Raw genomic sequence first — 12764 nt, 5'->3', positions numbered from 1 at the left:
TACTTGGGGCTTTCCATAATGGGAAATTTCTTCGGCCCCCAACTCGCCACGCAAATTAAACGGCGGCGGTGCACCGCAACGTGGGAATTCCGTGTCCTCCCCGAGTCCCCATTCCTGAGCCGTGTGTGGGGCAACCGGCCAACAGCCACCTGGAACTCTGGGTGGAGCAGACTCCGGAGCCTAGACGGCTTACCTACTCCGTTATAAAGCTAGGACTGGAGTCACTGTCGTTGCCGGAGAACGAGCCATCTCTGAATACTGCTTGCATTACCAATTATGTATACTACCAGAGGATTTACCTAGGGACTGCTCTTTATGCATACGCCTGCCAACACCAACTACGCCAGCGCCGCCTGGAGCGGGAGGTTTCTCGAGCTGCTACCCACCCACACCGTCTTGGGCGCCTCCGTGATAACCCAGTTCTGAGACCCAACATCCCAATTGCTCAGATCGCGACGCGTAAGTACGGCGCTGAAAACAACACTCTGGCCCGGGTAGATGCGCTCGATCCGTTCAAACCCACGAAGCACCCGAACAGGCTCTCCCTCACCGCCCAGCGACACGTACAGCTGCGGCACCTCGTCCGTCACAGCATTTCCCGTGTTGGTAATGGTAGCCTCGACCTTGTACATACCGTCCCAGAGCTGCTGATTCCCGCCGTTGGGGCCCGAAGCTGGAAGCAGGGGCTGTGGCTCACCGTCAATGGCACCTGGAGGGAGGAACTCCTCTGCCGTCTGGCCATAGGAGGTTTCGTTGGATGCCTCCTTTGCGGACGATGCCGTGTTCAGGAAGGGGTAGATAAACTGATCAATGCGTCGCACGTTTTCAGGGAATACATATTCGTTGAGGTCCTGACTGTAATTGCCCCACGAGGGAGCAGCCGCGGTCTTGCCAGTGGTAGGCTTGTAGGGCTGAGGATTGAGTGGTGTAACGACCAGATTGGAGTACTCAAACGTGGACCACGACAGACCGAAACCAAACTCAAAGATGGGGGCACCCTTGTCGTCTTTGGAAGGAGCCACCTTGTCAAAGTGACGGTAGTCGATAAAGGTACCCTCAGAAAAGTCCTGCTGAGGAGCATCCTCGCCGTTGTTGGGCTTACGTAGAACCTCGGTACCGTAGCTCTCAAGGCTGGGCCCCCAGCTGAAGGGATTGCGGCCAGGGCTCTGCCTGCCGTAGAGGATGTCCGCGATGGAATTACCCGACTCCTGTCCGGGGACACCGGCCCAGACAATCGCTGTGACGTTGGGGCTGTCATACCAGTCCGTGACGAGGACGGGGCCGACCGTGTGCATGACGACAATGGTGTTGGGGTTGACTGAGGAGACGTTCTTGATGAGTTCGTTACCGCTCTTCCAGAGAGTCATGTTCTTTCGATCACCCTGGTTGCCGTCGACATCAATGAAGCCCTCACCGGCGCCGGCGTTAACAAAGACGATGGGGATGGCGTGGGGCTGCTTGATGAGCGCCTCCGTCTTCGCCCACTCGTAGTTGCTGAGGATACTCTCGTACCGGGTGCCGTCCTCGAGAGCCTGGTTCTGGAGTGCGTGGTCGGGGGTGATGAGGTAGGGGAACTCGGAAGTACCAGAACCCCAACCCATCGCGAGCGTGCCGTCACTGCAGCCCCGGTCGGGACAGCCGTTGGGGCCCTTGGAGTTGGGACCAGCGTCCTCTCCAATGACGGCGAGGAACCTGGGACTCTTGAGGGGAAGTGCGCCATCAGTGTTCTTGAGGAGGACACTGCCCTTGGCGCCGGCTTCACGGATATGGGCGGCATGATCGCCACGGACGTCAATCTGGTAGTTGACCTGTTGCCAGTTCTCCTGGGAGGCGGGGTGGAGATAGGAAAAGGTGTCACGGCTCCAGGAAGAAAAGTTAATCTCGGGCTGGTTCTCGACGGTGCGGCCCACCTTGAAATAGGCAGTCATGATACGCATGACCATGTCGTCAAGGCGGTATTCAGGGACAGTGCCATTGAGGACAGCGAGGGTGAGGTTGCTGCCCCAGTAGCTGGCGCCAGAGTTGAAGACGGTGTCACCAGGCATGGTCATGTCCAGACCAGCAACAGCAGAGGCGGCGCCAGTATGTTGAGCCTGCCAGTCGGACATTACAAAGCCCTGGAAGCCCATCTCGCCTTTGAGAATGCCGTTCATCATCTTGGAGTTCTGGCACCCGTATGAGTTGTTGATATGCTGGTAAGAGCACATGATAGAGCCGACACCAGCGTGGACAGCATCAGCAAACGGCCAGTTGTATAGCTCGTGCATGGTCTTGTCGTCTACGTTGGAGGACATGGACTCGCTAATGTTGAATCCATAACCGACAGCCTCGGGGGCCTGGCGGAAGCGCTCTGATGCCTGTTATTATATGTATCTCGCAGGCAATTAGAGCACACCTACCCTGCTCGTTGACAATGTAGTGCTTGGCACAAGCAATGACACCAGCATTCTGGATACCCTCAACGACGTTGGCGGTGGCCTTGCCCAGCATATAAGGGTCGACGGTGAAACCCTCCCAGTTGCGCCCACCCAGAGCATTGCGACCGAGAGGTCCGAGAGCGGGTCCGAGTAAGATATCGACACCCTTGTCACGGTGCTCAGAGCCCATCTTGTACCCGCGGTCGTGCCACAGGCGACGGCTCCAGCTGGCGCCAGCAGTGATACCGGTGGCAAACGAGCTGGTGTAGTCAGAGAAGCGAATACCCAGAGGGCCATCCTGAGTGCAGAGGCCGCGGAGACCCAGACGAGGCACCCCTCCCGTATTTCCCACGCAGCGCTCAGACATCCAGCTAGTTTCCAGTAAGCGAAGGCAGTCTTTTTCACGGTGTGTGATGGGAACTCACCCAACCCCAGTGGTGATGTTGACCTTCTCGAGGAGCGTCAACTGGGAGACAAACTCCTTGGCTTTGGCGTAGGCGCCCTCCCAGCCAGGAGCCTCGGGGTTCATCCATGGTGACGGGTAGACGGGAGGAGAAAATGCTAGATCGTCTCGAGGCTCGATTTCAATCTGCGAGTGAGAGTGCGCGTCAGCGGAAGGGCCTTGTAGAGTGACCAAAGCTAGTAGGGCGAAGCTAGTCCTCATCGTGTCGATCTACCATTCACGCCCTCAGCAGCCAATTCAATAGAGTTGAATTCTCTGCTTTGCAATTGAGGGAGAATTTATGAGAGGAGATGACCACAAAAGAACCAATTAGGGGCGTTGGGGTCATGAGGCTTGCGAGGCTTCCATATGAGGCTGGGCCGGGACCCAGGGGAGGCGAATCTGAATCACAGGAGATTGCAGAACAGCGGCAGAGACAATCAGGCACGCAAGCGAGTTTGTCTCCCCCCAGATTACATATGACCAGCATTGCAGTGCAATTTCAGGGTCCAGGACAGGAAGTGGAAGATGGAAAGACTCACTGGGCTGGCATCGAGGCCCGTTGCCAACAAGGCAGCGGCCACAAAAGTTGCCGCCTTCATGGTGATGGAGAGTGATGGCAGTTGTTTCTGCTTCACCGTGTTGGAGGAAGGGAGGAAGACGGATGAAGGGTAGAGGAGAAGGGCAGCGTAGGACAGGGCGAAGGATGCGACGATGCGACGTACTAAATACTATTCGTGGTAGGCAACCCCGTGTCGGTCGAGGCGCGACCGAGCATCGCGCAGGCACCTCCCAGCCAAGGTACATACTTGGGATGGATGTGAGAGCGACCACGCTTCTGGTCTTCTCAGGTCGTTCTCGAGGGTTGGACCCTGGCGAGTGTGACATACCGGTGGTGTTCAATGGCTCCATGCAAGCCATGCTCGAGCAGCTCGGTGGGTGGTTGGGTGGCATGTTCTCCACGCCGGTGGTTCGGTGGTTCTTGGTGGCCCCTGGTGATTCTCGCAGGCATTCCCGGCAGCGTCCAATGGTGCTTCCCCATCTTATGACGCAGATCATGAGGTGCGGGCTGGAGAAGTTTGTTCTGGGCTGTGGACTTGACAAGTCAGGAGACCACCCAGGTGCTTCCCGCGCACGGCATCTCGCACCTGCACCGCGCTTCCCCGCCACTGCCAACAAGTACGAAGACGAGGAAGGCACGCTTGCCTCTTGCTTTCCTATTGCTTCCCTTGCCAGCCCGCAACAATTGATCCCATCGTCGCTGGGCAACGAATGCACCACACATCAATCACCTTGTCCCAAGCTCGTTCCTTCTGCGGAGACAACGCACAAACTTGTTGGAGCTGGAGGAGGGCCGGGTCCAATGCCCACTGGCTGATCCCACTGCGGGGGAGTCCCAAATCCCGGGGTCCCAGGAAGAGACTTCCTCCAAGCTCTAAGGCAGCAGTCGCAGCACCCTGGGGATTTCGACTGCCCTGGGCTTCCACGCTCTGGGCCCAGAAAACGGCCCGATCATCTCCTCTGGCCCCCGAAGAAATTGTTAGGCCATTCACGTTGAGATGGATGACCTCACCGGTTGCCATTGGGCAACGATGGAATCCGTCGCACAAGCCATACACCATGCATCGCCGCATGTCGATGCCCCGCCACTGTCACTGCCCGTCGCATCCAAGGTCCCTCCAGAAACGACCACCGACACTTTTCTCTGTATTGTTATAATAACACTTGATGGCCAGTTGCGTCGAGGATACAGGCCCAATTTCAGTGTTGACGTTGGTACATGGGTGATGCTGGGAAATCTCCCGCCATTCGGCATTTCTCAGGCCCCCCGCAAGCCACTGCAAGCCACCACGATCCTCTCCAATGCTAATTCCCCCGACGTAAACCGCACAAATACTACGTATCGTTCAATGCACTTCTCCCCCGATAGTCCTCGTACGAGTACTGTCCGACCGATCGGGCCACACAAACGGCCAATTCAATTACAGTCCCTCTGCCTTCTTGCAGAGAGCTTCAGCCAACCAACTTATTCGCGTTGCTCTCGTCTCAATACCCCGCACTTCCAAGTTCCGATGCTCCCAACGCACCCCGCCTCCGCTCATGGCGGCACAGACGATTAGTCTATTACTCCGTAGAACCTCAGCCAAGGCCCAACTCCAGCTTCTTTAATCCGACGACCTACAAGCTACTACTAGGCAGTATTACGTACAGCCAGCATGACATGCCAAGTCGCCGATGAAGCGGGGTCATCACCCAATACTTCTCCCGCGTGTCTAGGTAGAGACCTTCGGGCCTATTATTTCTCCCCGCTTGCAGGCCCATCACCTTTCTACACCACCCATCTGCGGGAAGTATGACAACCAGCTGGCAAAGCGAACAAGGGTCCGTGAAGTCGTTACACGTTACATCAGAGTCTGGTCTCGATCGGCAAAATTTTCTGCTCGCTTGCCTTATATGTGGCTAAATATCGGCCCATGGATCACCCACGGCGACCTTCAGACCGAGATGAAGCCTTTCACGGCCCGTCACTTCCTAGACTTGGGCGTTAAGCTTACTACTCTTATGATATAGCGTGAGAGACATGCGCTAGCAACTATGTGCTGTCGACCCAGAGGTAATCTCAGCTATGAGTCAGTGCCATGGCATAATGTAAACGTAAATCGACAGTACATTTGAAAAGCTGTGTAGCACTGGCCCTAACTGGCCGGTCCAGCTACTGGTATCTCAGCTGGTCCCATGGTTAAAATTATGTGACCTGGTATACCATCACCATAGGCCCTATGAAGAGGCTGCGCCCAAAGCCTGGTCCGGGCCGATTCCTCAACAAGCTCGGTCGTTTTATCGACTTCCTTGATTAATCTCTCCTCCATTGTGTCTTATTACAGGGGATCCATCACTTAGTAGATGCCGGGGATGATCCGGTATCGGACAATCTTCTTGTACTCGTCCCAGTCCTTCCCATACTTGCGCTGGCACTTGACATCGTCGCGGCCGTCCCGGTGAATCAGGAGAACGCCGAAGTAGATGACGTAAAAGTATGTGATGGGGATGGCCCAGCCCCTGGCGTCGCCCTGGATGACCTCGCGACCGTCCATCATGACAATCGCGCCGGGGGCGTTGGTGCCGGCCGCCAGGATCTGGTAGCCTGCCAGGCCTGTGGGCAGGCAGTACGGCCACGACTGGAGCCAGTCGCCGAGGTAGTTGATGTGGCGGGCCACGCCCCACCAGCCCGAGATGAGGAGCTTGCTGCCCGCCGAGGTCTTCATGTACTTGAGATGCGACACCCTGGGGTCGTTCTCGTCGGTGCGGAATCGGTTTTTCTGGTTGTTGGCGGAGCGGAAGATGTAGAATCCAACACCGATGATGGCAAACATGAGAGAGAGGTGGAGGGGCCCCAGATGCACGGGGTGAGACGCCAGGTAGCGCGTCTGGAGGGCATACGCGAAGGGCTCCCAGACGAAATCAGCAAACGACAGCATCATGCCGAAGCCATCCGTCGTGATGTCCATGGTGGTGAGAACAGCGGGCTCGTTCCACCACGAGTCGATGATGTACAGCGCCTGGACGACACTGATGAAGACGATGCTGTCCGTGATGTAGCCAAAGTTGCGGTACTGCTTGGCGCACCAGGCAAAGTTCATGATGATCCATCCCAGCATGCCGGGACGCAGCTCCAGCCACTGCTTGAGATCAATCTCGCCGATCAGGGGCACCGTGATGCGCGGGTTCAGCTCGCGCCCAATGAACCAGTCGTACAGCAGGTTGCCCGACTGGCCACCCGCCGCAAGCTCGCGTTTCTCCTTGTTTCCCGGCTTGACGCTGAAGCTGCGGATGTAGACGAAGGTTGCCAAGAGGTAGGAGATGATGGTGTTGGCCGTGATGAGCTGGAAGTAGTTGTCGCTGATGAAGGTCCACACGGGGAACTCAGCGCCCTGAGCGATGGTGCCTGCAGCAAGAGCAGCAAGGATGACCGAGTGACAGTAGAAGGCTGTTTCGTGTTAGCATAGGTGCCGTTGCATCTCCATGAGTTAGGACCTACTGTTCAGCCTGTACTTGAGCCGCCCACCGGATCGCAGGACAGTTCCCTCCACCTCGGTGGCCGGAAGGATGCGGTAGAGGATTGCTTGCACAAGGACGTAGCCAATCGAAGCCGCAACCGACTCCCAATTGAAGAGCCCGGGGAAGCCGTCCGCCGGCCACCCAACCTCGGCCTTGAGCTTGTCCAGAGACAGCGTCTTGGGGCTCAGGAGAGAGGGCGCGGGGCAACCAGAGACGTCGTTGCAACCAAATGCGAAGATATACACGAGGATCGGAAGGCCGAACGAGATGCCAAAGGCGCCGAGACTACGACGGCAGTTAGCAAACAGTGAAACTGGCTCCGGGGTTCCATGGTTTGGCACTCACGGGCCGCCAAATTCGTAGCCGTGCTCCTCAAAAGGAGACTTGTGACCCTTAGGAGCCATCTTGAAGGATTGCGATGACGTTGTCGAGTCAGAAAGATCGCAGGCAAAATCGCAGGGAGAGTGGATGGGCCCTTCTTAAGCAGCTTTCAGCTTCAAGAGGGGATGACGCCAAGTACAAGTAGCTTCGGCGCGTCATGCATCCGTAAAGCTTCTGGTCGTTCGATTCTTAAAGGGTCGACCGCTTGGCGAGACCGCGTCGGCGCCATGATTGACCGCCTTGCCTAATTTGGCTTAGCTCTCCCGCTATTCATCAAATGCCGGAGGAATAGTTTCACCGCGCCGATGACTTCATCATCTATCCCCTCCAGCCAATCAATCCCCCCTGGACCCTGCAGGTCAGTTTGATGACAAGTTGGGGGTTTCGTGTCGCAGAGTCCGTCTTCATCATCCCCAAACATTCCCGTCCCGTATACAACGGAATCCCGACTAGCCCCGGTCCCAACTCATGACATTCTTTCACTCTGGCATACGTTTTCTAGCATCAATTGATAATTTCTTGGATTCAGTCTTCTTCTAGCGTGTGAAGGCGCATCTCCACCGCTTAGTTCCGATCGCCGTGGCCCCTCCCCCAACGTGCCGCCAAGATGCGCATCACCACTCCCCTCCTGGCCCTGCTGGCAGGCTCAGTACATGCCTACGATGACCAGCCCACACAAACAACACACGCCCCTGCGTGTACGGCGACATCATCGACGGGCAGCGGCGCTTTCTTTGACCTGCGTCCGGACGTTGCGTGGCCCGCCGACTCGGGGAAGCCGCACAAGTCGGCCCAGCACAAGGACTACCACGCAAGGGGCTACGATTACGGCAAGAACTTTACCATGAATATCTGCAACTCTGTTGTTGATCCGGTCACCGACGTGGTCGGTGTCGACGAGGGCCGGTGGATGAACGTCAGTGCATACTACATGTCGCAAGGAAACATCTACTCGATAGGGTGCGTCTTTATCATGATGGCAACTTGGAACAATGTGAGACTAATAAACGTAGTTCCGAATCATTAGAACTACACAGCCGTGGGCGGAAACTTTCTCTGCAGTACACGGGAGGTTCGCCCTGCGGAGAGTCGAAATCGAGTCTGGAAGCCCGCGCCGCCGATGCGCTCTCAGATGACACCGTCGAGGTGACTGAGGGAGGAGGCTTTGCAGCCAACGAGGCCGATGAACTCGCCAAACCCGAAGAAAAAGAGCCTCAAATCAAGGAGGAGAAGGGAGTGAGGAGGAAATCGACCATCATCTCCTTCCTATGCGACCGCGATCCTGGCAACTCACAACCCCTCATCTCGTTTGTGGGCACCGACCCCGACGAGTGCTCATACTTTTTCGAAGCCCGCTCCGTACATGCCTGTGCCTCGGCCGAGCCTCACAAGCCCGGTAATGTCGGCCCCGGCAGCGTCTTTGGGCTCATTCTACTGATTGCCGTCCTGGTGTACTTCCTGGGCGGCATCTTCTACAACCGCACGGTTAACCACGCCCGCGGATGGCGCCAGCTCCCCAACTACAGTCTCTGGGCTGGCATATGGAGCTTCATCTGTGTAGGTGACTCCCGGCTCAAGTCGGGCCTGCCCTAGACGACTTGTTGGAGAATAAAACGGGGAGCTGACGTTTGCGCCTTTTCTTTTGTTCTTGTAGGATATGTTCGTCATCGCCGCCGCGTCGTGCTGCCGCAAGATTCCCAGCCGCAGGGGCTACACCTCTGTCAGATCTACTAGCACCCGGGAGCGCGATCAAGAGGCCCAGCGCAACGCGTTGATAGATCAGCTAGACGAGGAGTGGGACGACTAGATGCGACCGCCCCCATAGTCTCGGGAAGACTGATGTCGTGTGGTATTTGTGCTTTCGAGTCTGTTATCCGCGAGGGATAACCTATCAGCAGGCGTTTTTCTGGTAGACGGGGATGCAAGGACCATGATGTATTTTAGTTAGCAGCGACTTTGACTCAGCGTCGGGCCTAGGTGCCGGCGCCAGCGCCGAACAGCGACGGTATAACAGTATACAGATTTCACCCGGGTTTCGACCAGTTTCTGCAGCGCCGTTGCCGCCCTCGTATTTGGAAGTGTTGGGACATCTCCGTTCGTCACATCCTACCGCAAGATGGTGCCCACTCGTCGGATACGAGACGCCGGGGCAAAGCTTGACCGAAACCTTGACCGACGGTATCAGCGAGGAGTTGACGTGCAGCAGCAGCCGCAGCCTCCCGTCTTGTTCTGAAGCGTGATAGTGTGGCAATGTGGAGACCTGGGGGCCTCAAGGAGAGAGTTGAGCCTGCCGATTAGATGGACCGACCATGTTGACGAAACATCACGAAAGGCCAGTAGAGAGCCAAGTCACTCAAGCGGGTCTTTGGAATGTTTGATCACTCCTGGCCATCCGGGCGAGTTATTTCGCACTGGTTGGAGTTTTCCCCACCCTTGCTCCGGGCCGTGTTTTCTTTCCAGCCTGGCCGTTCTTCCCGCCATCCCCCTTCCTACTTGATAGAAACGATGACGGGAGCCATTCCTCACTCTGTCAGGAAAACACTGGAAGGGAATATAAAGAACAGGCCATCCTGATTTGCCAAAGGGCTCAAACACAACAAAAGCGGCCCAGAAGGCGTGGCTCAAGCGTCAGCCAAACGCAGCCTTTGGGGGACCTGCAGGCTCCCTAGACTGGGCAGGGTTCCCCCCTTCTCCCCTTCTCGCCTCCCCATCGGGCGATATGAGCGGCTCAGTGATCTAGAGGCTTTGGCATGGGAGGAATCTGGGTTTTCTGGTTCAGCTCACGGGTGGGATCCCGTGTTGGTCTTGTTTGATAGAAGAGGGGGGGAGTCATCGATGGCACGATACCTACAACACAGCACAGAGATGGGCAACTCTCCTCTTCTTGTATCGATTCTTTAGAGTAATTAATGAAGTACCCCACCTTCCAGATGCCACGGGGACGTATCTTGACGTCGTGACTGCATATGCTGGTGGCCTGGATCCTCCACTCGGATGCGACTTCTTTGGGGCCCCTGTCTTCTGGGGCCGTATGAAGCCGCCGAAGATGCCTGTCCAGTCCAGACTCGCCCCCAGTCCAGACCGCCCAGGCGGAGACTTTTTTTGTCCCGCAGGCCCAGACCCGTCGCTCCGGGAGCACGTTGCAGAGACCCATCTTTCCCTTCCTGGATGAGGCTCTACGGAGTGGGAACCGGGAGCGGCGTTGGGGCGCTGTACCCGGGAGAGACCGGGCGGTCCGTCCATGGGGCGAGAGAGATTAAATATGGACTATTTGGTCGACGACTGAGATTGTAGACTGTGGTGCCGGGCAGGGTATAGGATGGTTTTGGAAATGACTTGTCTGCTTTGCCCGTCTGGGCTCTTTGGACAGTATTGACAAGTGACATGGTGGGCGAGTCTATGAGAGGGTCGTGATGTATTGGTCTGGGGGGAGAACATAAGAAATGAGCACTATCCCCGTGTTTCTTTTTGTTTATTCCACAGCCTTGTCTTCGTTTTCGTTCTTCTTTCCCCGTACCCAAGTCCTCTCCTAGTGACACTTTCTATCGTCTGTTGTTCATGTTGAGTCGGGCTCTCCATCCCCCAGTGATTCTTTGTTCGCTGCCAGTGGCAACCAGTCACATCCCCTGAGCCCATCGGTCTGTCCAGTCTGTGTCCAAGTTGATCCTGTTCCTCTTGCAGGCAGACCTTGCTTCACCGGCCTTCAGGCCCTCCACGGCGTCGCCGAAACTCCCCAAGACCCTCCTTCACCGACACCCACCACTCTCCCCCTCCTAACCAGTAGCTCTGACGCACCGACGTCTCGTCTTGACGGGAGACGACAGCCCAACCCACCGCCGACGAATCGCGTACTAAGCGGTGAAGGCGCCCGACTATTCGATAGGAAGGATACCACAGAGGAGAGCCTATACGCCAGGCCCTCAGCATGTATTTGAACTCGGGGTCCTGGCTCTTTGTCCACGGCCGGTGGATGTTCGTTCTTGACAAGCATACATCGCGGGCCAACTACCGCGCTGAGAACAGCAATTATCATACCTGGCACCGACCCTATCCACAGCTTTCCTCCCAGGGCCACCCGCGGGTCATCATGGACAAGGACGGGACGTTTCAGCCCTTGAGAGAGGTATGTCTCAGCAAACTGACCCATCACGCCCACATCTCCTCATCTCCTACTAAGGTCATCATGTCCCTCTCTACAGGATGTCAACTTTATGAACTCTCCCTTCCTCAACGGCAGCTTGGACGGGCTAGAGCACTCATGTTTAGATACGGGCAGCCTCATCGAGATAAGCCGGGGATCAAGTCCTAAGGACAACTCGCCGTCGACCTCCCCATCATCACCGGCCCACCAAGAAGAGTCCATCCACGAGGCGGCACTCGTGCATTCCAAATCTGACGAGCATCTGTTTCCACGGACACCGGCCTGCTCCGCGCCGTACACAAGCACATCCTCCATCGCCCCATGGATCTTTGCTGGGACTCACCCGGTATACTTTGGATTCAACGCAGTCCCCGAGGGAAGCCCGGGTATCCTTCCCAACTACTACCCGCAGTCGATGGTGCATGGGTTAGATCCGGTCCAGCAGGATTCGCTCCCTCCGTGGCGTTCTGTCCTCCACGGATCGTACCCGTCTGATGGTCAGTCCACGCTCTGCCCGACACAGCTCGTGCCCGTCCCCGAGCTGCTTCCTCACGAGGAAACATTTGTGTCGCCAGGGGACTGGGACACCGAGAGGCTGTCTGTGGTCTCGGACCATTACGAGCCAGCATTGCCATCAGCGCATCCGTACCATGGCCTCCAGGTAGATGATGAGGAGACCGAGGACGCCTCCCACTCTCACCCTCAGCCCCGAGAGCACCGACGAAGCCTCCCCGACGGCCTCCCCCGTCCCTATCCCTCCGAGCCAGCCATCAACCCCAGCACCGGCACCGCCTACCAGCCCATCTACACCAAACCCTCCCCCTCATCCTCTTCATCCTCATCTATATCTTCCTCCTCATCATCATCATCATCCTCGACAACCCCCCGGCCCCCCAACATCCGCGGCAACCGCACCGCCCAGCGCACGCCCCCGGCCACGGGCCCCGCCCGCGCCGCCCGCGACGCCTTCCTCCTCCGCTGCCGCGCCGAGGGCATGTCGTACAAGCAGCTTAAGGAGTACGGCAACCTCCCCGAGGCCGAGTCGACGCTGCGCGGGCGCTACCGCGCGCTGACAAAGACCAAGCAGGAGCGCGTGCGGCGCCCCGCGTGGACGGACCGGGACGTGAGTGCTCCCCCTCCTCCTCTTTCTCTTCCTCTTCCTGTTGCTGTCGCTGCTCCTGTTGGGGCCAATTAGTGTGTAAAGTAGTAGAAGCCTTCAGTGTGTGTGTGTGTGTGTGTTTGATTATTTTTTCTGACTTTTCTGGTGTGTCTTAAAGGTAGATCTGCTGCGGAGCGCCGTGGAGAGAAACAGGAGGCAGAGAAG

General features: G+C 57.0%; 4 protein-coding genes across 4 annotated transcripts; 2 read left to right on the top strand and 2 right to left on the bottom strand.

The window, feature by feature from the left end:
• Nucleotides 1-338: 338 nt before the first annotated feature.
• BGL4 (beta-glucosidase) lies at nucleotides 339-3461 on the bottom strand (the record flags this gene model as incomplete). The annotated part of the gene is made up of 4 exons (XM_083190944.1): nucleotides 339-2350; nucleotides 2400-2788; nucleotides 2843-3090; nucleotides 3402-3461. 4 exons carry the CDS (start codon nucleotides 3459-3461, stop codon nucleotides 339-341), a joined length of 2709 nt encoding a protein of 902 aa, XP_083054803.1.
• A 2295-nt stretch (nucleotides 3462-5756) lies between these two features.
• Nucleotides 5757-7322, bottom strand: ERG24 (delta(14)-sterol reductase; the record flags this gene model as incomplete). Its single annotated transcript, XM_083190943.1, has 3 exons — nucleotides 5757-6847; nucleotides 6899-7203; nucleotides 7264-7322. 3 exons carry the CDS (start codon nucleotides 7320-7322, stop codon nucleotides 5757-5759), a joined length of 1455 nt encoding a protein of 484 aa, XP_083054802.1.
• A 584-nt stretch (nucleotides 7323-7906) lies between these two features.
• Nucleotides 7907-9106, top strand: MRL1 (mannose-6-phosphate receptor binding domain-containing protein; the record flags this gene model as incomplete). The annotated part of the gene is made up of 3 exons (XM_083190942.1): nucleotides 7907-8259; nucleotides 8313-8856; nucleotides 8954-9106. The coding sequence occupies 3 exons, from the start codon at nucleotides 7907-7909 to the stop codon at nucleotides 9104-9106; spliced, it is 1050 nt and encodes a 349-aa protein (XP_083054801.1).
• A 2118-nt stretch (nucleotides 9107-11224) lies between these two features.
• Nucleotides 11225-12635, top strand: ACO1O0_001454 (uncharacterized protein; the record flags this gene model as incomplete). Its single annotated transcript, XM_083190941.1, has 2 exons — nucleotides 11225-11422; nucleotides 11499-12635. 2 exons carry the CDS (start codon nucleotides 11225-11227, stop codon nucleotides 12633-12635), a joined length of 1335 nt encoding a protein of 444 aa, XP_083054800.1.
• Nucleotides 12636-12764: the final 129 nt, after the last annotated feature.

This window comes from Amphichorda felina, assembly GCF_050947745.1.
Source record: "Amphichorda felina strain 45539 chromosome Unknown scaffold_1, whole genome shotgun sequence".
NCBI lineage: Eukaryota > Fungi > Ascomycota > Sordariomycetes > Hypocreales > Bionectriaceae > Amphichorda > Amphichorda felina.
This window is presented reverse-complemented; position numbering and strand designations above follow the sequence as displayed.